This window comes from Rhinatrema bivittatum, chromosome 16 (genome assembly GCF_901001135.1).
Source record: "Rhinatrema bivittatum chromosome 16, aRhiBiv1.1, whole genome shotgun sequence".
Classification (NCBI taxonomy): Eukaryota; Metazoa; Chordata; class Amphibia; order Gymnophiona; family Rhinatrematidae; genus Rhinatrema; species Rhinatrema bivittatum.
In genome coordinates this window covers 14,983,502-15,006,662 of record NC_042630.1, presented here as the reverse complement: position 1 = coordinate 15,006,662, position 23,161 = coordinate 14,983,502, and the positions used below count along the sequence as shown (strand labels likewise).

The 23,161-nt window shown below is 45.7% G+C and overlaps 1 protein-coding gene across 1 annotated transcript; it reads left to right on the top strand.

The window, feature by feature from the left end:
- The first annotated feature begins 5,358 nt into the window (after nt 1-5,358).
- COPS6 (COP9 signalosome subunit 6) lies at nt 5,359-16,842 on the top strand. The gene is made up of 10 exons (XM_029581887.1): nt 5,359-5,492; nt 9,874-9,999; nt 10,189-10,320; nt 10,524-10,612; nt 14,860-14,922; nt 15,025-15,072; nt 15,156-15,270; nt 15,670-15,762; nt 16,000-16,100; nt 16,254-16,842. Exons 1-10 carry the CDS (start codon nt 5,420-5,422, stop codon nt 16,392-16,394), a joined length of 981 nt encoding a protein of 326 aa, XP_029437747.1. The 5' UTR covers nt 5,359-5,419; the 3' UTR covers nt 16,395-16,842.
- Nucleotides 16,843-23,161: the final 6,319 nt, after the last annotated feature.

Here is a 23,161-nt window from a genome sequence, read left to right as displayed (position 1 = left end):
GTCCAGTGATCAGTCATGCTGCTGCATTTTGTACCAATTGCAAAGGTTTAATTGAGGATAAGGGAAACCCCAGGTACAGAGAGTAGCAATTGCAAAGGTTTAATTGAGGATAAGGGAATCCCCAGATACAGAGAGTTGTCACCAGTGACAATACAAACAATCATCAGAACCTACAAGAGAATCAATGTAATGAAGCAGCTCAATTCTTTAAAGATAAAATTGAAAACTTAAGAACAAAAATCCCTAACACAACCAAACAAGAGATTAAGATGCCCAAAAGGGACATCAACATATGGGCAGAGTTTGAAGAGATATCACACATTGAAGTCGAGAACACGATAAAAAAACTGAACCCTGCTCCTTATTCAATTGACACCATACCCATAATGGAATTAAAGAAACTAGCCAACACAGTAGCTCCAACGTTAACTAAGATCATCAACCTTTCCCTAGATGAAGGATCAATGCTAGATATCCTGAAAGGAGCCATAATCAAGCCAATCATTAAGAAAAAGAACCTTGACCCCCTAAAGCTGAGCAACTATAGACCAGTCTCCAACTTACCCTAATAGCCAAACTAATTGAAAAAAAGTTCAAAAACAACTATCAAACCACTTAGAAAGTAATAACATATTATATCCTGCACAACATGGTTTCCGCAAACACTACAGTACTGAGACATTATTACTAGCTTTATCAGACAATATCTTAAGAGGCTTTGATACAGGAACACATTACATTCTGATTCCATTGGATCTCTCGGCAGCATTTGACACTGTAAATCACAAAATACTAATCAATAGACTAAAAGAAATAGGACTCAATAACAAAACAATAAACTGGTTTGAGTCATACTTAAGCAACAGATTTTTCCAAGTACAAATCAAAAACACACCTATCAGACAAAGTTAAACTACAAACAGGAGTCCCACAGGGTTCAGCCCTGTCCGCAACACTCTTAAACATTTATCTCCTCCTAGTATATCACCTACTCGCTGGATTTGGAATAATACATATATATATGCGGATGACATACAACTACTGTTACCCATCGTAAATACAATCGAAGAAACAATGAAACTGGCTAATATGTATCTTGAAATAATCAAACAACTCCTAAAACAAATGGAACTGGTAATAAACATTGATAAAACTGAATTCTTACACCTAGAATGAAAAATTATACACCCTACACAACCTACAATCGCAATCAAAAATAATCAAACCGTAGAGTTAGCAATAAAAGTACGGAATCTAGGGGTAATAATGACCCTGAGCTTAACATGAAACAACACATTTCACAGAAATTAAAAGAAGGTTACACCAAACTAATGGTCCTTAGAAGACTGAAACCCCTGCTAACACTGAATAATTTTCGCACAGTCCTACAGGCAATGATTTTTGCGAGCACAGACTACTGTAACTCTCTGCTATTAGGGCTACCTCAAGTTACTATTAGACCACTCCAAATATTGCAAAATTCCGCTACTAGAATTTTGACAGGCAAAAAGAAAAGAGACCACATCACAGGTACACTTGCTGAACTACACTGGCTTCCAGTTGAACAAAGAATACAATACAAAGCATTGTGTATAATTCATAAACTAATCCATGATGAAAAGGCCGACTAGCTTAACACAGCACTGCGTGTACATGTACCACACAGAAACCTTAGATCTGCCAATAAAGCTCTACTAACTATTCCTTCTGTTAAATCAGCACGCCTCACTCAGGTAAGGGAGAGAGCACTGTCGCTGGCTGGACCTGTTCTATGGAACTCCATGCCACCTGAAATAAGGCTGCAGAGAAATTTGAAACTATTTAAAATTAGTCTGAAAACCTGGCTTTTTAAACAAGCTTTTTATAAAGACAAAGAGGAGGAAAACAGTTGAAAGATAATGGCGCACCAAGTAATCAGTTTTTTTCCTCTAACATCTCCAATTGCATATTAATGCTAGATTTGAACCGCTTGACAGTTTTTCAACCGACATATAAGCCTTAATTAACACAGTCTTTTCTTATTAAAATATGTTACCGTTCTATGTTGGCACATGTATATTTTGTAATCTATACCAATTATAGTTTTTCCTTATTGTGCCTTTCTGTAAACTGTTGTGATGGTGAATTAACTTAACGACGGTATAGAAGAGTTTTTAAATTATATTAAATTAAATCTAAAATCACAAATAATAAAAATGTCTGTACCACTGATCGAAAATTGTTAGGAAGTAAAAGAGGCTTAAGATCTAACAGCCCTAGTTTGTAAAAAAAAACCAGCTCTGAGAACAGATCTGATATGGGGAATACAGGATAATCTTGTATTAACAATTAACCCTAAGCTACCGGCCTGTGGAGATATCTGGATTGTTTCTGGCCCCTACATTGTGGAATGTTCATGGAGGGACTGCGTTGAATCAAAACAATCTTGGTCTTAGTTATATTTAAAGAGAGTTTCTTATGAATGAGCCATTGCCTGATTTTATTTATAGAGAGTGCAATCAGACTAAAAGTATCAGACCAAGACTTAGCCAAAGGGATATAAAACTGCACATTAACTGCAAAGATTTGATAACCCACGCAGAGAGTAGCAAGCAATCGGCACACTGGGGATAAGTAGATGTTACATGAAAGTGTTGACAATGCACATCCTTGTGGAACACCAGAACACACTGAAAACCAATCTGAAGCAACACCATGAACGGTTGCTTGCTGTTGTCTATTTGTTAAATAGGATCTGAACCAATTCCAAATAGTTCCAGAGATTCTGACCTCCTTTAGCTTCTACAGCAGTGTCTTATGATCTACAGTATCAAATGCTGATGAAATGTCAAGCATCACAAGGACATGACTAGGATCTGACCCAGGCTATGTCCTTATAGAATCGAATACAGAAAGTAACAGGAACTCAGTACTCAATGGGCGCCTAAAGTTGAACTAAAACCGATCAGGTATATTACATTCCTCGATGAATTCTGATAATTTATTTATTTATTATTTTTATATACTGACATTCGATCTCAATTGAGGTATCACACCGGTTTACATTCAGGTACTGTAGGTATTTCTCTATCCCCAGAGGACTTACAATCTAAGTTTTTGTACCTGAGGCAATGGAGGGCAAAGTGACTTGCCCAAGGTCACAAGGAGCGACAGCAGGACTCGAACCCTGGTCTCCTGGTTCATAGTCCACTGCTCTAACCACCAGTGGCTGCTCTAACCACCAGTGGCTTCAGTCAGTTTGGTGACAAATCCAGTAGATGAAATGTAACTATAGTTCACTAACAAAGTATCCAAATCAGCTTTTTAAAAAAAGGTTGCAAAGATGCCTTTTTCAAGGAGTCCAAGAGGTGACCTATGAATAAAAAATTGACCAATGATACTAAAAAAGGGGGCAATCACATCCCTTATTGTTTTTAACAAAGCAACACTATTGATGATGATGGTGATGTCAAGTGCACAGATTTCCTGAAATGAATCCCATTTTACCTCAAAGTCATTAGGCTGTACCATTGTGGAATGTTTGCAAACTTTTCAGAGATCTTTTTAGATTCTAAAAAGTGAATAAAGTCATTATTTTCAAACGGCTTAAAGTGGTCAAACAATTTGGAAGGGCTGCCATTATTGTCAGCTGTTAAGTTATGCACTATCCCAAATAACGCTTTAACATCTTTTACACAATTTTCAATCAAAGAATTAAAAACAAGATTGCTTTTTCAACCAGGGTCTTATATTGACCTAGGAGTGGCTTATAGGAAGATCTAATAATTCTGAAGATCAAGCTTTTCTTCAGGCACGTTCAACTTTCCTCAAGGCTTGCCTGCATTTCTTAATGTTTTATGAAGAATGGTAGTGTTTATGTTTTTTCATAATAGGAGTGTATTGGTGTTTGAGGGCCTGGTGTAATATGTGCAGTGTTGCCTTTTCATAAATAAGGTTGTTACCGTTTGAGTGCTGGCAGTCAGGGTTGTTTGAGAATGGGAAGTTTACTATATTGTAATGGTAATTCCATTTCTTCATGGCTTTCAGAGGGCCAAATCTACACCCAACATGCATTACAAAAATTCTAATTTCACATGAGGTCCAAATGTTTTTTTTTACAGTTTTCTGTTGACACCACAGCAGTGCATGTAAATATAATATGCATGTTGTGATATTTTTGCCTCAGAAAACCGTATTTTTTAATGCTCTTTTTCATGTAAAATCTGTTATAAATGTATCATTATTTATGTGTGTCTATACAGGGTGAGGGAGTGTGTGTGTGGGGGGGTGGGGGTGGCATGCGTGTAAGTGTTTGCCTAGTGTAATAAACAAGCAAATTCCTCTTTGGGAATAATTATAATGAACACAATTTTAGTCAAACATCTTAGAGATTTGTTTCACGAGCTTGCAAGCATGGGTGTCCTACGAGAGTAGGCACACCCTTACATCATTCTGCAGCACAATATATACTCTTAGCTCTGGAAAGCCCGTTCTTCCCCCTCCAATTCTTGCCTCTACTGGCAGCTGTGTCTACGGTGCAGTTTCTAAATTGCGGTTCTCTTTGCTATCTCTGCTTTGCAGAAAGCTTTTGCTAAGGCTGGATGTGGGGAGGGGTATAATCTCTTTTGCTTTCCACCTGTGACCTGCTAAGAAGAGACCAACCTCTTCTCCTTCTGTTCTTAGCAGAAGCAGACTGTGGTTTTGTAGTTTCTCTAAAAATGGGAAGGGAGGGTGCTAGCTGCCAGCTTTCTAATAGGCTCCCTAAGACCCTTCCCTTGACCATGAACTCTGGGGAGGGGGCACCTGTGTTGCTTTTTTAAAAAATAGATTGCTGGAGGGAGTTGGGCTTTGACAGGCCCAGGACAAAGACTGGAGGCTGGTGCTAACGTCACAGATGGCTGGATTTATTAAGGAATAATCTTTCCAGGACAAGTTGATCTGACAAATTTGTGTGCTCGAAAACTCATTTGTCAAGCTTCTATGTCCCACTACTCCTACCGACTAATAAGTTGTTTTTATCTAACGTTTGTAGTTCCCTTGACCATAGAAACTGGGCCTTATTTCCCAATGCAAGTATGAAAAAGCCTCTTCATAAGTGAAAATGTTTCACTGAGCCTAGTCCTTATATACGTTTTCCAAAAATAGATGCAAGCGCAGTTGGTATCCCTCGACTGTGGGCTTCCTGAATTAGAGCAGGAAAAAGGACCGAAGAACCGTCCTTTTCAGCAGCGGAGTAAGTTCCCGAGTCCCCACAAAATGTTACTACCTGCGCATGCGCACAGCCACCTCTTAGGACCGCCCCTCCTGCACAAGCTTCCAGCACTTCGACTGCGCCCCGCCCCGCCCCGCCCCTCGCTGGGCGTGTGTCCCTCTGCCGGCCCCCTCCGCTACTCTGCGCAAGCGCCAGACAAAGTGTTGGCAGGCGGAGGAGTGGCGGAAGATGGCGGCGGCAGCGGCAGCCTCGGCCGCGGCTGCGAATGGCGGCGGCGGAGGGATGGAGGTAGACGCGGCAGGTCAGTATCCTCCCCCCTGGGGTTGAGGAGCGCCGCGGTGGCAGCCGCACGAGGATAAGGCGGGGCATTGATTTGGGTGCCGTCGCTTGGGTTGCCCGGCGGGCTCCGTCTGACGAAATAAGGCCGTTAAAGGCTCGAGCCGCTGTAACGTCACCGTACGGGGTGGCGTCAGTCTGGTATTGACGTACTGTGGCGTTATCCTGTGCTAACGACTTGGCGTGATGCGTGCGGATGTTACACTAGAGTTAGGGATAGGGTGGCCAACTGTGCCATGGACCATAACTGGGCACCCCCCCCCCCTTAAACTTCATGCTTGGGGGGGGGTTATAGGCTACTGTCAGTTATCCATCCACTCATTACTTGGCTTTCAAGCACCCCCTCAATATACTTTTATAACAAGTTATTTCAGCTATCCTCATACACACATCAACCACAGTCTTTCTCATGCAGCTTTACTATCAAAACTAAAGCCTTTCTAATACATATACACACCTGCCTCCATACTCCCCCCCCCCCCCCCCCAAATAAACACACACACACTCCCAAATACATGGCCTTCTCTCTCATACACACACACACACACTCCCAAACACACGGCCTCCTCCCTCATACACGAACGCATGCTGGCAAACACACAACTTCCTCTCTCGTACATGAACGCATGCAGGCTGGCAAACACAGCCTCCTCTCTCATGCTTCCGTTGTGCCTCTCCCTTTTACCTTCCTTCCATACCCCCTCTGTCTCTTTCCTCCCTTGCTCCCCATATGTCTATCTTCCTTTCCCTCCCCTTTTCTCTGTGACCCCCTCCATCTCTCCCCTTTCCTCACACTCAGGACGATTCAGTACGATGCGCTCAGGCCGAGCACACTGTTAGCCCCCGTTTGGACGCGTGTTTTTGACACGCTATTATTACCTCTTATACAGTAAGGGGTAATAGTGCGTGGAAAACGCGCGTCCAACCCCCCGAAACTAATAGCGCCCACAACATGCAAGTGCATGTTGATGAGCCTATTAGTTACTCCCGCGCGATACAGAAAGCTTGGCTGCACATTTTACTCTCAGAAATGAACTGCTTTTATGTACATCCTCTGACTTAATATCATAGCGATATTAAGTCGGAGGCCCAAAAAAAAAAAAAAAAAAAATCTGTCCGCAGGTTGGAAAACGGACGCTCAATTTTGCCGGCGTCCGTTTTCTGAATCTGTCACTGTCAGCAGGTTGGACCACCGACGCTGATAAAATTAAGCGTCGGCTCTCAAACCCGCTGACAGCTGCCACTTTTGCCAATAAGGAGGCGCTAGGGACGTGCTAGTGTCCCTAGCACCTCCTTATTACCGCGGGTCCTCATTTGCATACTGAATCGCGCGCCCAGGAGAGGGGCCTGGGTGTGCGTATGGAGAGCGGGCGCTCGCCTTGGAGCGCCAGCTCTCCTGCACAGTTTACTGAATCGGCTTGCCCTTGACTCTGACTGCCTCTGTTCCTGTATCCCTCGCTGGCTCCGTGCAGCCCCTGTCTTGAGTCTTGGCCCAGCACTCAGTGAGGGAGGGGGAGGGACACACAGAGCCACTGAGGGCTGTGCTATGCCCCATCCCCTCTTCATCCCATCCAATTAGAACACAGTTAAGCTCTCTGCTCTGTCTTTCCCTGTATCCAGGAAGCTGTGTGAACAGGGAGGAGCCTCTTGTAAAAATCGAATTTTCAGTGTCCAGTCAGTATTTCTGACCAGACACTATACAGCACATCTGAAAACCTGGCTGTCTGGTCCCAAACCGGGCAGTTGGCAACCCTAGTTAGGGACCTTCGGTTTAGTTTTTTTATTATTGTTCTTTATTTTTCCTGGGAACTTATGACATTTTGTTATGACAAGAACAAAAACAGGAGGAAATCAGTTGTCTCATTTTTCTGGGTAAATTTTGGAGTTTATTGTAGTGGACAGAAGCCAGGACCATGAAATAATATTGAGCAGATTCACCCATCTACTCTGCAGCATCCCCATCCCCTACTTTGCATGGCTTTCTCTATCCCCAATCCAGTGAGAATCTCTCCCTCTCCCCCTAGTCCTCCACCCTGAAACAGCATTCATCCTGACTGCTGATGGTTTGAGGTTTTTCCTCTGTCCTTCAGCAGCATGGTTGCTGAGGCTCCTGTGCTCTGCAGCACTGCTTTTATGCATGGCTAGGGAGCTTGCCAAGAAGTGCTTCTGGTGGACAGGGTTTGCTTCAAATGCATTTGCTGCACCAGACAGCAGGCACTTTGGCTGCTGGGTGGGGTGGAGGAGTGAGGAGCTGGGATTTGAAACACCACATGGGTGGCACTGGAGGGTGAACACTTTCACTGGTGGGATGGGGCTTGAAACAGAATGAGCTTTGGCCCACACTGGCTTCCAGCTGTGACTGGAGGTCTTGAAGCACATCTACAGCTCTGGAGTAGCTTTTTAATCCTTCTAAAATTAAGGTGAATATTGGTTTAAACTGATTGTCACCTTTGGGGAAAAATCCAGGAATTTATATGTAAAAATTGGTTTAAATTGAAAACAAAGGACTCTTAACAATAATATCTCAGCATGCAATGTAATAATGACACATGATAGCATCATGGTGTATGTTATGCTGCTATCTCTCATCTTCTTTGCTTGACTAATACAAGCAAAGAAGAGAGACAGCAGTATAAGATGACCGATGGCTGCAGGCTGAGGAGGCATGGAAACAGAAAAATGTGGCAGGAGGGTGTGGAGCGTGTCTTTGGGTGGAAAGACATTTCAGTCATGGCTATGTCAGATAAACTGAAATCTGGGACTAGATTCCAAATGAAAGTTCTGATTGAGCGAGATGAGAAAGTCATTGGCATAAAGACAGGAATGAGATCAGAGTACCAAAGAAATGAATGTACAGAGAGAAGAGATCTCAGGACAGAGTCCAGGTGCATATCGATTGACCTAGGATAATGGGAGAAGAACCCATCCAGAGATACATGAAAGGTCCAGTGTGTTTCAACTGCATCAGAAGGAGCTCGTGACCACAATAAATCCGGGCTGGAGCTAACCACTAAGGTGGACTCAATATCCCCTCCTGACAGACTCTTGTGAGCAGTTGAAGAAGGATTTGATTTCTGATTTACTGGATCCACTGTAATCAAGGGCACTGTACTCCACCACATAAGATAACGTCACAGTACTGGAATGGCACACTGTGACGCTATCCTGTGCTGACGCTGTCCCACATTGTAATGTTAAAGCGGCCTGCTTCTTCAGCAGGAGACCAAGCGGAGATGATGAGAGAGTGCTTTATGATTTTGGCAGAGTATCCAGAAAGGAATAGAAATGTGCTTCAGATAAAAATTTCATGTCGGGCTTCGTTTCAGGCCTCCTGCAGGAATTTCGTTTTTCCCATGGTTCAGGGTTTTTTTTTTCGGGGGCTCCGATTTTCGGGTTAATGCGCACTAACTCAAAAATTAATTTTTCCCGAAATTTCAGAAAAAATTAAATCGTTTTTCAGTTCTCCCGAACCATTCCGAATTAGGCAATTGCGTTGACATTGCCTAATTCGGCAAAAATGATTGCACATCCCTAGAAAGGAAGCACTTTGGTGATGTTACAGAGAAAGAAACCCATCTTTTTAAAATTTCTTTTAAATCCAAAATCCCTGACTCTTCCAGATTTTAACCTTCTCACTTTATACATGCCTAATTAATCTAATAATTGTTTCTTGCAGAGTTCTTTGTCTTTTCTGTGTATCTCAACTAGATAGCAAGTACTATGGAGCAGAGGTCTCTTTTGTGCCTAACTGTACAGTGTTGTCCAACAGAAATGTTACTATCTGCTAAAGTATCTGTTAGCCTAGTTTAAGATGATTGTAATCCGCTTTGAGACCATTCTTGTAAATAAATAGTGGAGGGATTTAAAAAAACACATTTTTTTCTATCACTTTACTAGTTTTTCAGAATACATATATTCAAAAAAACTTGAATCAGAACCAAACAAGTGATCGTACAGTCAATTAATACAAAAAGGAAAGGGAAGAGATAAGGAAAAATGAATTCAGTGGTCACAAGTATATAGTCCGCAATAGGGGAGCAATAAAATAAATATAAAAACTTCCAACCTAAAATTACTTAAGACGTCCATTAAATCCCAACTTATGAATTAGCTGACTTGTTCTGAAGAAATCTTTCTAACTGTTCAGGATCATAAAAAAGATAGTTGAAATTTAACATGGCATTAATTAGGGAACCTCAGAAGGAAACTAGCTCCCAGAACAGTTTGTTTTATTCTGAAGAAACAGTGGATTGATTTTCCACAAGTGAAATATATTATTATGAATACAATTTTAGGTTCCCTTTTTCTTGCTCTCTGTCACACCTACTGTTTTCTTCCCTATGCAGTGCTTCCTAGTGTCATGGCTTCAGGGGTCACAGGAAGTGTGTCTGTGGCGCTGCATCCTTTGGTCATTCTGAATATTTCAGATCATTGGATTCGCATGCGCTCCCAGGAGGGGCGTCCAGTTCAAGGTATGTTCTCTGCAGTGCATGTATGTGCGAGAGAGAGAAAAAACCCACTTTCTCATGTCATTGCAGACATGAGAATCATCATACCCCCCCTCACCCTGCATTAGGGTGAGGGGGGGGGGTATGATGTGGCATAGGGGCGATGTCTAAAATGGGGCGGGGGTCACTGAACATGTTTTCATGTCTCTGCAGTAATTGGGGCACTAATTGGAAAGCAGGAGGGCCGGAATATTGAAGTAATGAATTCCTTTGAGCTGCTGTCGCACACAGTGGAGGAGAAGATTGTCATTAACAAGGAGTATTATTACACAAAGGAAGAGCAGTGTGAGTAGATGCATCGGTATAGTGCACTCGCTCTATATACCTTAGTGTGTGCTCTCCCCTTCTCTGAGCTTCAGATCCTCACCTCATACTCTCCTTATTTTGGAACCTGATTCCTCCTCTCGCCACTTCAGAACCTGATCTTTTGTTTCTTGTTAGTCTGTTGCCAATTACCTCTCTCTCTGTTTTTTTTTTTTTTTTCACAGTTAAGCAAGTCTTCAAGGACATGGAATTCTTGGGATGGTACACCACAGGCGGTCCCCCTGATCTGTCTGACATCCACGTGCACAAGCAGGTGAGTAACTGAACATTTTCTAGCGTTTAGCCAGATGGACTCAGGACCAATGGGTTTATGCTCCCCTGCCAGCAGATGGAGACAGTCAGGTTTCAAAGCTGATGTCACCCTAGGTACACCCCTGCAGGGACCTCAGCCCTTTAGTATTTCTCAGTCTCCAGCAGATGCAGACATGCTTCCCTTGGGGATCGCTGTACCCTTTAGAAGAAGAAATTCTACTTTTGGAGAAAGATTGAGCCCCTCTCTCCTGTGGTGATACCTAAAGGTCTCTCCCCCAGTCAAGAATTCCTGAGGTGATTTCTGAGATCCCTCAGAGTGTGCCTTGGTCCAGTAGCTGGTTCCTGGCGTGGACTTTGCAGCTGAAGTAGCTGAAAGGCAGCGGGCGCAGGAAGCCGAGCGCGGTGGTGACGGCCAAAGCCCCTCTTACTCCGCAGCTGGAGACCATCTCTGTACTCAGCCAGTAAGCGCTGAGCCCAGATAAGTTTAAAAAAAAAAGGATTTCCTCCACATTCAGAGATGTTGGAGGCGCTTTGGTATGACTTCTTCCGGTCTTCTTGCTCGGTGCGCCATACCAACGTAATTTCTGATCCCGCTGGGGTAAGGGAAAGTGGGCTTCCGAGCGGGTTGAGGAGCCTCTCTGATGGGCAAGGCCGTGCTTTAGGCTTGGTTGGCACACCGCATGGTAGGCCAGGATGGCACCATCTTGCGTGCATTTTTGTGCCTGTATTACCCGCCACAGAGCTTCCGTATGCACAGTGCGTTTTGGCTCTGCGCATGCGCTGTGTGCATAACTGCGCGTACATTCATACGCGCACAACATACTAGGCGCAGAATACAAGTAAAGCCGGTTGCTTGGGCTGCCTATGTGCCTTGCTGTGGCCTGTGTAGGCGCCCGAAATCTGTGCGCATAAAATCTTAAGCGCGAGCTGTCTGAACATGGTTACCGTTGCCAATGGCTCCGGCAGCAAAGAAACATAAGTGCCTTTTTTCTGTGCTGCTTGTCATATTAGGGCTGCACAGTCTGACCTGGATTCTTGCTTATGCCAGCACTGTGAGGAAGCCCAGGGAGAGTTGGCTTCTCCGGACTTTGCTAAGCTTGGCTTCTCCCATTCAGAGGATGGGTCAGCCACAGCCTTAATCAGAAGTACCCCGGATCTGAATAACCCTGTGACTGGGTCATCCATGGGAGAGGGAAATTTAGCGGCACCTACCCCAGTACCTCCTGGGTTAGGCATGAACCCAGCTGCCTTCTCTTGGGTGGAATTTTTTAAGGCCTTCATACAGGCGCAGTCTGTTACCTCACTTGCCCCTGTCTGGACAGAACCTCAGCTGGTACATTTCCCAGTCCTATTGGCAGACCTTGAGGCATGCCTCACCTTACCAAGGGTATCCCTGGTAGGGACCTGGATAGCATGGATGAAGAAGATGATCCAGATTCCTTGTAAGATGGAGAAATCCCCACTGGCTTAGAACCGTATTGGACTATGTTACGGTTTTTCCATAGAGACAAATTGCCGACTCTGGTTCCCAGACCCTAAAGATGCTGGAAGTTCCTGGGGCATGCTCTATGACGGAACCAAAGAAGAAATCCCATTTTGATTTCCCTACAAAAGCCTCTTGCTTCTTTCCATTACTGGAAGCCATCCAGGAGTTGATTGACCTGGAATGGCATGCCCCAGAAGCAAAGGTGGACGAGCGTTAGAAGCTCTATACCCACTGGATCCAGCAGTGAGAGAACGTTTGTGTTTCCCATAGTGGATGTGCTTGTCTGTGTTGTCTCTAAGTGAACAACTATCCCAGTGGAGGGAGGAGCGGCCTTAAAGGATACGCAGGATAGGCAGCAGTTGGATCCTGGGGAGTGGGAGTTGACTGCGGAGACCTTGACCCTCATTCGGTCCAGATGGGGTAGTCCACAGCTGGATCTGATGGTTTCGTGAAGCGATGCCAAGATGGCGTGAAATTTCAGCCAAAGGCTGGAGGTCGGCCTTGAAAGAATCGATGCACTGGTTTAGCCTTGGTCATCAGAAATCCTGTTGTATGTGTTCCTGCCATGGCTTCTTGTCGGTCGAGTGTTGTGATGCAAAGAGAAACATCTAGGAATGGTGATTCTCGTGGCACCAGAATGGCTGTGTTGTTCGTGGTTTGTGGATCTTATTCAACTCGCAATAGATGGTCCCATCAGGTTGGCTCACCTGTTGAGGTTACGATGGCAAGGCCTCATATCGTCAAATCTTTGTAAATGTACCTCGTCAAAGTTGGGTTAATATATTATGTTAATCTTCATAAGTTGTACTTATGCCTGTTTTATTGTAACTGTAACAGTTTTTTGTTCAGCACCTGTTATTTACTTCGTTCACTATACCTCTCATCACTCCCCTGTTTATTGTAAACCGGCATGATGTGATACTCTCACGAATGCCGGTATAGAAAAAACTAAAATAAATACAAATAAATATTCTTGGATAGAGTGGATAATTTTTGTCTTGAGGCCTGGCTTTTGAGAGGAGGAGGCTTCAGTTGAATTACTTGGAGCCAGTTATCACTACTTTACTTCAGGCTAGGAGGCCGTCCACTTTGCTTGCTTATGTTCGAGTGTGGAGACTATTTGAGTCTTCATGCTTGGAGGAAGGGCTAGAGCCGTTGCGGGTGAATATTCCTCAGATCCTGGCCTTTTTGCAACAGAGATTAGAGAAGGGCCTGGCCTATAACTCGCTACAAGTTCAGGTAGCGGCATTAGCTTGTTTTTGAGGTAAGGTACATGGAAAGCTATTGGCATCCCATTTATTTATTTGCAGCTTTTATATACCGACATTCGTTTAGTAACATCACATCGGTCGGGTGTTTTTCTGAAGGATGTGAAACATCCTGCCCTAGAGCCTTAATTTGGTTCTGAGAGACTTTTGTGGCCTTCCCTTTGAGCCTTTGCAAATAATATCTTGAAAGGATCTCCACCTTGAAATCTGTCTGGTGGCACTTTGTTTGGGCAGGCGGATTTTGGAGCAGCAGGCATTGTCATGTCGAGAGCCTTTCTTGCAAATTACAGATGATGGTGTGTCTCATACGGTGCCTTCATTCTTGCAAAGGTCGTTTAATCGTTCCATATTAACCAGTCGGTGGAACTCCCTGCATTTCTGAATTTTTCCTCTGCTTCATCGCATGCAGGACATTTTGACTTGTTGGATGTGCATTGGGCTCTGTTATGGAATCTTAAAGTTACTAACAGTGTTTGGCATTCAGATCATATGTTTGTCCTTTTTAGTGGAGCCAAGAAAGGAAGCAAAGCGTCTTAGGCCTCCATTGCACCATGGTTAAAGGAGACTATTTTTCAGTCTATCTGTGTAAAGGACGGATGGCCCCAGAGGGTTTGCAGGCCCACTCTTCGAGGGCGCAGTGTCAATTGGTATCTGGTATCCACAGGAGATCTGTATGGCAGTGACATGGTTCTCGTTTCACACGCTTACCAAGCATTACAGATTAGATGTATGTGCTCCAGAGGAGTCTGTGCTGAGGGAGAGTGTGTTACAAATGGGTTTTTCGGGTTCCTGCCCACTGTAGGGGAGCTTGGGTACATCCCACTTGTCTGGACTGATTTGGGGTTTGAACAGAAAAGGAAAATTGATTCCTACCTGCTAATTTTCATTCATGGAATACCACAGATCAGTCCAGAATCCCATCCCCTGATTTTTCAAAAAATTGTTGTTGATTCAGTACATGGATATTGCAGAAGGTAAGGATTGTATATAGGTTGACTTTTTCAGTTTTTACCCTGGATTTGAGGGTTCCCAGTTCTCTGCTTGCCCTGGAGAGGAGAGGAGTTAGTTAGTTTGAAAGCTGTTTTTCTGTCTTGGCTTTGGTACAGGTCAATACGAGGGACTGCAGGTGGCTCTGTGTTTATGTAGCAGTGCCTGAAAACTTTTTATTCTCTGCCTCCATCTGCTGGTAGGGATGCAAAACCCACTTGTCTGGACTGATCTATGGTATTCCAGGAATGAAAATTAGCAGGTAAGAACCAGTTTTTCTTTGGTGGCCCTAGTGTATCACCTGGCTGAGACTGAACACATAATGGCATGATGAAAGAGTAAGCACAGCACTGCCAGCATTTGGCAAAAAAAAGAGACACCTGTGAAAGTGCAGAGCATAAAGGGGCTTTGACTTCCTATCATGGAGGATTGTTCTTTGTAGGTGAGGAGTAAAGGACACCTCACTGTATGCTAAGGCTCTGATTGCTGTCTCTCTTGCCCTCTGAGGTCTGTGAGATCATCGAGAGCCCCCTCTTCCTGAAGTTGAACCCCATGACCAAGCACACAGATGTGAGTATCTGGAGCTCTGCCGTTTCCAGTTCTTGCTTGTGTGGTTGTTTTTTTTTTTTTTCTCAGCTCAGAGAGCTGACTGAATCTTCCTTCTCTCCTCAGCTCCCAGTCAGTGTCTTCGAGTCCGTTATTGATATCATCAGTGGAGAGGTGAGGCCCCCCTTCTCTGCCCTCGCTCCTCCTAGGCAAAGCCCCTTTGGAGTTCTCCTCACACACTGCTTTCGTTGTCCTAGGCCACCATGCTGTTTGCAGAGCTGACTTACACGTTGGCCACAGAAGAGGCCGAGAGGATTGGTGTGGATCACGTGGCACGGATGACGGCAACAGGCAGTGGCGAGAACTCCACGGGTACTGAACATTGTGGGGGAGGATATGATGTCTCTCTTGATGATGCTCCTCACCAGCGTGTTGTCTTATTCCCCACCCCTACCCATGGGCTAGCGCTACTCTCATGTTCTAATGCTCTTATTTCCTCCTGACATTGACCACCCTCTGCTTATTTATATTAATGAACTCTCGTGTCTTTGATATTTAAGCCCTGCTCTCTCTGGCTTTTTATTGTTGACACCTGTGCACTCTGTGTGGCTTTGACTCCTGCGGCTTGTCTTTCCTTGTTATTGACTCTGTCTCAGTTATTGAACCTATGTGCACTCTCTTCCTATCCATTGTTGATGTAAGTTCTCCTTTGGTGTAACCCTGCTCTTGCCTTCTCTTCTTGCCATTGACCCATGGTCTCTCTCTCAATAGTGGCTGAACACCTCATCGCTCAACACAGTGCCATCAAGATGCTTCACAGTCGTGTCAAACTCATCCTGGAGTATGTGAGAGCCTCCGAAGAAGGTAATTCCCTCCCACTCTTTCCCCTTAATAGAAGTTTTGGGAATAGCCTGCACATAGTGGTAGCTGCCATTACCCTCGGGGGTAGCCTGCATGGAGGAATAAATGCTACTGCCCTTATCAGAAGGCTTGGGGGTAGCCTGACCGGAACAGCAGCTGCTATTACCCTAAAAAAGAAAAACTGCTGGACAGACTGAATGAATGGACCTTTTTGGTCTTTATCCTGATTTCTTTCCCCAGGTAAGGTACCGTTTAACCACGAGATCCTGCGGGAAGCATATGCCCTTTGCCATTGTCTACCTGTGTTGAGCACTGACAAATTCAAAACAGACTTCTATGATGTAAGTAAGCTTTCTGAATACCTGCTCAACAGCCCTCTATTTTACAGGTGGGTGGGCGTGGTGGTTTCCCCTTCCTTTGTGTACAGCAGTATAATGAGATGGGGCTCATGGCTCTTACATCTCGCTGACCCTCTTCCTTCTCTTTCTGTACAGCAATGTAATGACGTAGGACTTATGGCTTACCTCGGGACTATCACCAAAACCTGCAACACTATGAACCACTTTGTGAACAAGTTTAACATCCTGTATGACCGGCAGGGAGTGGGCCGGCGAATGCGTGGACTCTTCTTCTGAGAAGGATGGCTGCACGGTGTGGTTTCCTCAGTTTCCGGAGGGACATATGTTTTGCTGCTTGTATAGAGGGCAGCAAGGATCCCAGAGCTGCAGCTGAGACACACAAACTGATAATTATCACTGCATTTATACTAATAAGACTGAGCAGTTGCTGGGTAGTATGGGCAGTGACCTCGCTTCCTCCTCATGGGATACACCAGATGGTTACCTTTAACTCAGTCAGGTATTGTTGGCAGTATATTTTCTCTGCTACGTCATTCTGGGGTGGGAGATAACAAGCCTTCCTACTTTTCAATCCACGATCTAGTGTAGGATTTCCTACTTCAGCTTGTAGGAGCTGGCAGAGAATCTGTTGGCTAAACCGTAACTATGGCTTCAGTTCCCAGTGTACTTTCTATATGTATTTGTGTGTGGAAGATGTTGAATAAATGGATATAGCAAAAACCTATAGCAGTAATTTAAATTGGAGGAAGAATACACATACAGCAGCTGTCCTCCGTGTTGCCAGGGGGAAGGGGAAGGATTGCTGCAGCCCTACAGTCCTATTGTTCATCTGTTCTGGCTATTTCTTATGTATGAGCAACTGAGGGGTGGAGGAACACATAGCACCAAAATTGTTAGGAGCAAGGTTCTGGAGTAGGGTTGTTCTCTGTACGTACCCGGCTCAGCCCAGACTCCTGGGTTTTGCTTCCATCTCCTGCTAATTTCGTTCCTGTAGTAGTACCACAGAGCAGGCCAGAGTCCCGCTCTTGATTAGCAAAGGGAGAGACTGTTCGATCTGTCTGTTTTTGCATAGGGTTTGTTGATCCCACACAGGTTTTTGGTGTGAGGGTGTTTTGTTGTTGCCTGTTTTTATGGTTATCCTCTTCCCCCTGTTCATTTAGGGGAGTAGGCATAGTTACTTGATTCTTCTTTATATTTCGGGCTTGGTTACAGATTAATACTGAGGGACTGCATGAGGCACCTCGTCTTAAGTGTCAGTGTCGGTAAAACTTTATCTGACTCCCATCTCTGGAGGGGAGGCAAAACCCAGCAGTCTGGACTGATCTGTGGTACTACAGGAACAAAAATGAACAGATGATAACCAATTTCCTTTGCAAACAAATCTATTGTTGGGGTTCCTGGTTGTCAGAATGGCTGTGGCTGTTGTACCAGAGACCACTTATGAGTGATCAGAAATCCTGCTGAGTCTGGCTGCTGCAACATTTTTTGAGCCTGCAAGATTCATTGCGCATAGTATGGTCATATGGGCTGTTGCCCACTTCCATATTGTGATCGTTTCCAACCAGGGTAGGGTAGGAGCCTGACTTTCCCCGCTTTGTTTGTTTATATAAACATTGACACCTGCTTGTTTGGACAAGCACTATCTTGTTTGTCAAGCCATGCTAGAACAGTATGAGAACCTAATGTTCCTCTTCGTCTAGTCAGGCCACTCCATTACACGAGTTATGCACACCAACCAGCAGATGGAGACAGAGATAAAAGCTCATTCTTCCCGCTTTATCCTGGCAGAGTTTTCTAGTCCCTTGGGTGGGGGACAAGAAGCAGACCTAGGTTCTGCCTCAGATGTCAAACAGCCTGTGGGTTCCTTAAATAATTCAGGCAGGTAGTGGTCCAGAATGGGGGAGGAATAGTGGCCAGAAGAATATATATACATTTTTTTTTCCTACACCTGAGGCTTTGAGGTTTTTAATAGGGAACCTTAGAGAAATTGTACAGAGCCTAAAGCAGAGCTAGCCACCCTCGTTTCCTATAATCTGCAAATAGTGGGTGTTGCAGGGGATGAGAGGGGACTGGCCCTTTTGTACCATGGGTATCTGGTTATATAAGATACCATCAGGTTTTTCCAGCAGTATGGAGTGGTTAAAAATTTGCAAGCTCTAAAGTGGTTCTCCCTGGGAGCTTGCTTGCTGTTCCTGTTGTACCTCTGAGGTAGAGGAGAACCTCTATGGGAAGAGACACTATGCTTCAGCTTTCTCAAAATAAAAAGGGGGGTGGTCTGTCTAATGCCAAGGTCTTGCAGGAGATGCAGCAGAGATTAAAGCAGCCTGCTTGGCAGATGCCCGCTTTTGGTTTGTTAGTAGCTTCTGTAGTGGCTACTAGTTTTGTGTGGCTGTAAGATTGGTTGGCTGATTCCATCTCTAAATACTTGCCAGATAATAGGAAAATTGGTTCGTACTTGCCAATTTTTGTTCCTGTAGAACTATGGATCAGTATTTCTCTGACTCCATCTGCTGGAAGGGAGGTGGTGGTCCAACCTCTCCCCCACGACCCCCTGCTGCCCTGAGATGCCGTTTTTCCCTCGGGGCAGCCCAACAGTTGCAGAGACGTGCCATTCGTCTGACTGAACGGGAAAGTGGGTCATTTCTGACAGATAGCAGCGCTGAATTTCTTGCTCCTGTGAGGAGCTGGGTGCAGGGGTGGTCCAGTCCCTTCCCCGTGGAGACCCCTGAGAAGCTTCATACCTCAGGTCTCTCATCAGAGAAGTAAAATCCCTCTGTCACTTTAACATCCCAGAGAAGTCTCATACCTCAGGTCTCTCGTCAGAGCCGTAAAATCCCTCTGTCACTTTAGGCTGTCTGGAGGGGAAAAGGAAAAAGAGGAAAGGTTTTTACTTTTTATTAATCAGTACCCTGTACGAGGACCAGTAGCTTATGGGAGAAGGAGCAGAGAGCAGTTTTCTCTCCTGCTTGCAGCAGCCAGGCACAGAAGGTCGTTGCCGTTCCCGCAGCAACTCCTCACCCCCCTTCCCTCCCAATTGCCATTTTGTATCCACATGTAGAGAGCCAGTCTGCTGCACCTGTTTCTTTGCCAGATGGGGGGGAAGGGAATTCTCATTTTACTGATTTTGTACTTTTATTACATAGAATTTAAGCCCTGTGCAACCGGCTGACCTAGAGCCTGCCTCTCCTCCCACTGCAGCCCCTCCCCCAGGGGGACCTTAAAGAGACAGCAGGCCTTTTCTTCTAAGTTTGTGATTTTAATACACACAGCTTTTTTTTTTTTTTTTTTATTAGAAGCGGAGGCTGAATGGCAGGAGGAGGGACTTATACTACCAAAGGTCCCCAAGCCATCAGGGGTGTTGGATCCCTCTAGGGGACAGTCAGGACAGACAACTGTTAATTCCTCAGCTCCTAATCTGCTGGACCCTGGGTCGCAGGACCTTCTCCTTGGGGATACAGACGGGGACATGATGGGTCTGCCCCAGACGAGTTAGACCAGATCATTAAATCGCTTGGAGAGAATAAGGTATATAAATTGCCGGAAGATCATCACTACATGGACCCAGTTCAGAGGCCAACGGAGTTGTCAGACTAGACCAGTGCCTCACAGGACTCCCTCTACGTGCTCGCAGCCCAGGTCTCATTCCTTTCGAGGCTGGAGACTGGCTCAGAACTCCTCTACGCACGGAGCTTCTGCTACATCTACCCAATGAAACGTTGCCGGTCCACTCTTCGGTTCTCAGGATAGGAAGACATCTTTGCCTCTTCCACAAGGAGTGGATCAAAATCACCTCAGACCAGTGGGTCTTGGATATTATACAGCATGGTTACGTTTTAGAATTTCCTCGACCTCTGACAGGTTTGTCTTCTCTCCGTGCGGTCGCAAACAGTGTGCAGTGTGACAAACACTGGATCGGCTCCTGGATTTGGGTGCCATTCTCCCAGTGTTGGAACTTCGTAGTCCCCAAGATGGTCAACAGGACTCTCAAGATACACGTCAGGATGGAAACCCTGCGCTCAGTGATTGCCGCAGTACACCGGGGAGAGTGCCTCACATCCTTGGACTTGATGGAGGCTTATCTTCATATCCCCATCATGTAGGAGCATCAGCGCTTCCTCCCCCTTCAAGGTTTTAGGGCAGAGTTTCCAGTTCCAGGCCCTGGCATTTGGCCTGGTGACCGCTCCTCACACCTTCACCAAAGTTATGGTGGTGGTGGCCCTATGGCGGGAAGGGATTCTGGTCCATCCCTATTTGGACGAATGGCTCATCCAGGCAAAGTCCACGGATTTGTGCCAGCAGTCAGTGGAAAGAGTATTACTTCTCCAGTCGCTAGGCTGTATCGTCAATTTTGCCAAGAGTAGCCTCACTCCAGCGCAGTCACTCGACTTTTTGGGAGCTCATTTCGGCACCAAAGTGGGCACAGTCTCTCTTTGTTTGGATCGGGCCCAATCTCTCCTCTCTCAGGTTCAGTGCTTTCGGAACCTCCGACTTCCCACTGCTTGGGACTATCTCCAGGTGCTGGGCTCCATGGCCTCCACTATAGCTGTAGTGCCTTGGGCATTTCCCACATGCGTCCCTTGCAAAGAGCATTACTCTCCCGTTGGAAGTCTGTGTTTCGGGAATTTCAGACTCTTCTGCCGCTATCATCATCTCTAGCCAAGGACAGCCTGATCTGGTGGCTCAGCCTGGATCACTTGCTAAGAGTGGTGGACCTAGAAGTTCCGCAGTGGGTGATCATTACGACAGATGCCAGACTCGCTGGCTGGGGGGCTGTGTGCAGATGCAGTGAACGCCAGTTCAGTCAGCGTGGCCCATCAACTATCTGGAGACAAGAGCGGTTCGTCTGGCGCTGAAGTGCTTTCTGCCTCTAGTCCAAGGCCAAGCAGTCCGAATCCTCTCCGACCATGCAATGACAGTGGCATACATCAACCGTCAGGGAGGGACAAGAAGTCTCCATGTCTCTCAGGAGACGAATAAGCTAATGCTGTGGGCTGAACTCCATTTGTCCTATCTGGCAGCATCTCACATTGCAGGCGTAGACAATGTTCAAGCGGACTTCTTACGTCGCCAAAGCTTGGATCCCGGGGAGAGCGAGCTGTCCCAGGAAGCAGTGTCACTCCTCTTCACGCGATGGGGGAACTCTCCATCTCGATCTGATGGCCACTCAAAGGAAGGCGAAGGCGTCGATGCCTTAGTCCTCCCGTGGCCGCGAGACCTCCTGCTCTACGTCTTTCCACCTTGGCCCCTAGTGGGAAAGGTGCTCTGAAGAATAGGCCCCAGTATTTTTCAACCAGGGAGATCGCTTCTGTCTAGCGGTCTGGCTTTTGAGCGGTGCCGACTGAGAATAGGGGAGGGTACCCAGAGGCTGTTGTCTCCACTCTTCTCAAGGCTAGGAAGTCTTCCACCTCCATGTCCTATATCCAGGTCTGGAAAGTTTGAGTCTTGGTGCCAGTCCACACAACTTTCTCCACCTCATGCGACAATACCCCAGATCTTATCTTTCTTGCAGTGAGGTCTGGAGATGGGATTAGCCTACAATTCCCTCAGAGTACAGGTGGCAGCCCTTGGTGCCCTCCATCATCAGGATGGTGCCTCTATGGAACCTCAACCTAGTACTAGACTTCCTAGCAGAAGTCCTTCAGACCAAGTGGCCTGCCTCTATGCCTCTTGACCTTAAAGACTGCATTCTTGATCGCAATATGCTCAGCTTGGCCCATCTCCCAACTTCAAGCTTTATCCGGTCAAGAACCGTTCCTCAGTTTCACCCCAGGCACTATACAGCTGCGTACCGTACCATCCTTCCTAAAGTGGTTTCCCAGTTCCATATGAACCAGACCATATCCTTACCATTACCAGATGAACACAGATTCGGAAGACTCACGCCACCTGAATGTCAGCAAAATCCTAGTCAGATACCTCAAGCGATTGGAATCCTTGCGCAAAACTGATCACAAGGAGAAGCGGCATCGTGGGCAACCATAGCCTGCTGGATTAAAGAAGTCATTAATGCTGCCTACATCGAGGCAGGAAAACCACTATCTCTACAGGTCAAAGCACATTCTACAAGGGCCTAGGCAGCCTCCTGGGCTGAAACCAGGCTGCTTTCGAGAGCAGAGATCTGTCAGGCGGTGACATGGTCCTCCCTATCCACCTCCAGGTTCTACCGCCTGGATGCCCAGGCTAGGGAGGATACAGCCTTTTGCAAGGGCAGCACTAAGTGGGCCATGGACAGCCTCCCACCCGGTAGGGGAGTAGCTTTTGTACATCCCATTGGTCCTGAGTCCATCTGGCTACACACTAGGAAATGGAGAAATTTACTTCCTGATAATTTTGTTTTCCTTAGTGTGGACAGATGGACTCTTCAACCCAACCAGGGCTGCCCCAGAAATAGAGAACCTCGACTATCAATCTCAAGACTGTATGGGTAAGCCTCGGCCTACCTTTATATTAAGACACCCGCAGTTACCTAGGTGTCAGCGTATATTGTTTCAGCACACCAGCAGTCTCCAGTGCTAAAAAGTTTTTATATATATAATCAGTTGCATATGGTCGAAGTTAATCAAGTATATTTTCGAGGAGAATACTGAAGAGCTAAGCATGCTGCACAGGCACATGTAGACTGATGTCAGCTTTGAAATCTGACTCTGTCTCCCATCTGCTAGTAGGAGAGCACAATACCCATTGGTCCTGAGTCCATCTGGTTACATGCTAGGAAATAGCAGTTTTCCTAGCGAGTAGCCAGATGAACTCAGGACCAATGATATCCATGGCCTGGACCCAGCCACCACAGACAAAGGAAATAACCCTATCGGACCATGTTACATTTTTTTCCACAAAGATGAATTGTCAGACCCAGAAGATGCTGGGAATTCCTGGGGCAGACTTTGATGAAACCAAAGTAGAATCCCAGTGTGGTTTCTCCATGAAAAGCCTCTTGCTATTTTCCAGTGCTGGGAGCCATCCAGGAGTTGATTGAGCTGGAATGGGAGGCCCCTGAAGTGAGTTTTAAAGGTGGTTGAGCATTAGAAGCTCTAAACCCACTA

Coding starts and splice junctions, on each gene's coding strand:
- COPS6 (XM_029581887.1), top strand. CDS start 5,420: ATGGCGGCGGCAGCGGCAGCCTCGGCCGCGGCTGCGAATGGCGGCGGC. Junction 5,493..9,873: donor GATGGAGGTAGACGCGGCAG/GTCAGTATCCTC, acceptor TTCCCTATGCAG/TGCTTCCTAGTGTCATGGCT. Junction 15,763..15,999: donor TGTGAGAGCCTCCGAAGAAG/GTAATTCCCTCC, acceptor TTCTTTCCCCAG/GTAAGGTACCGTTTAACCAC.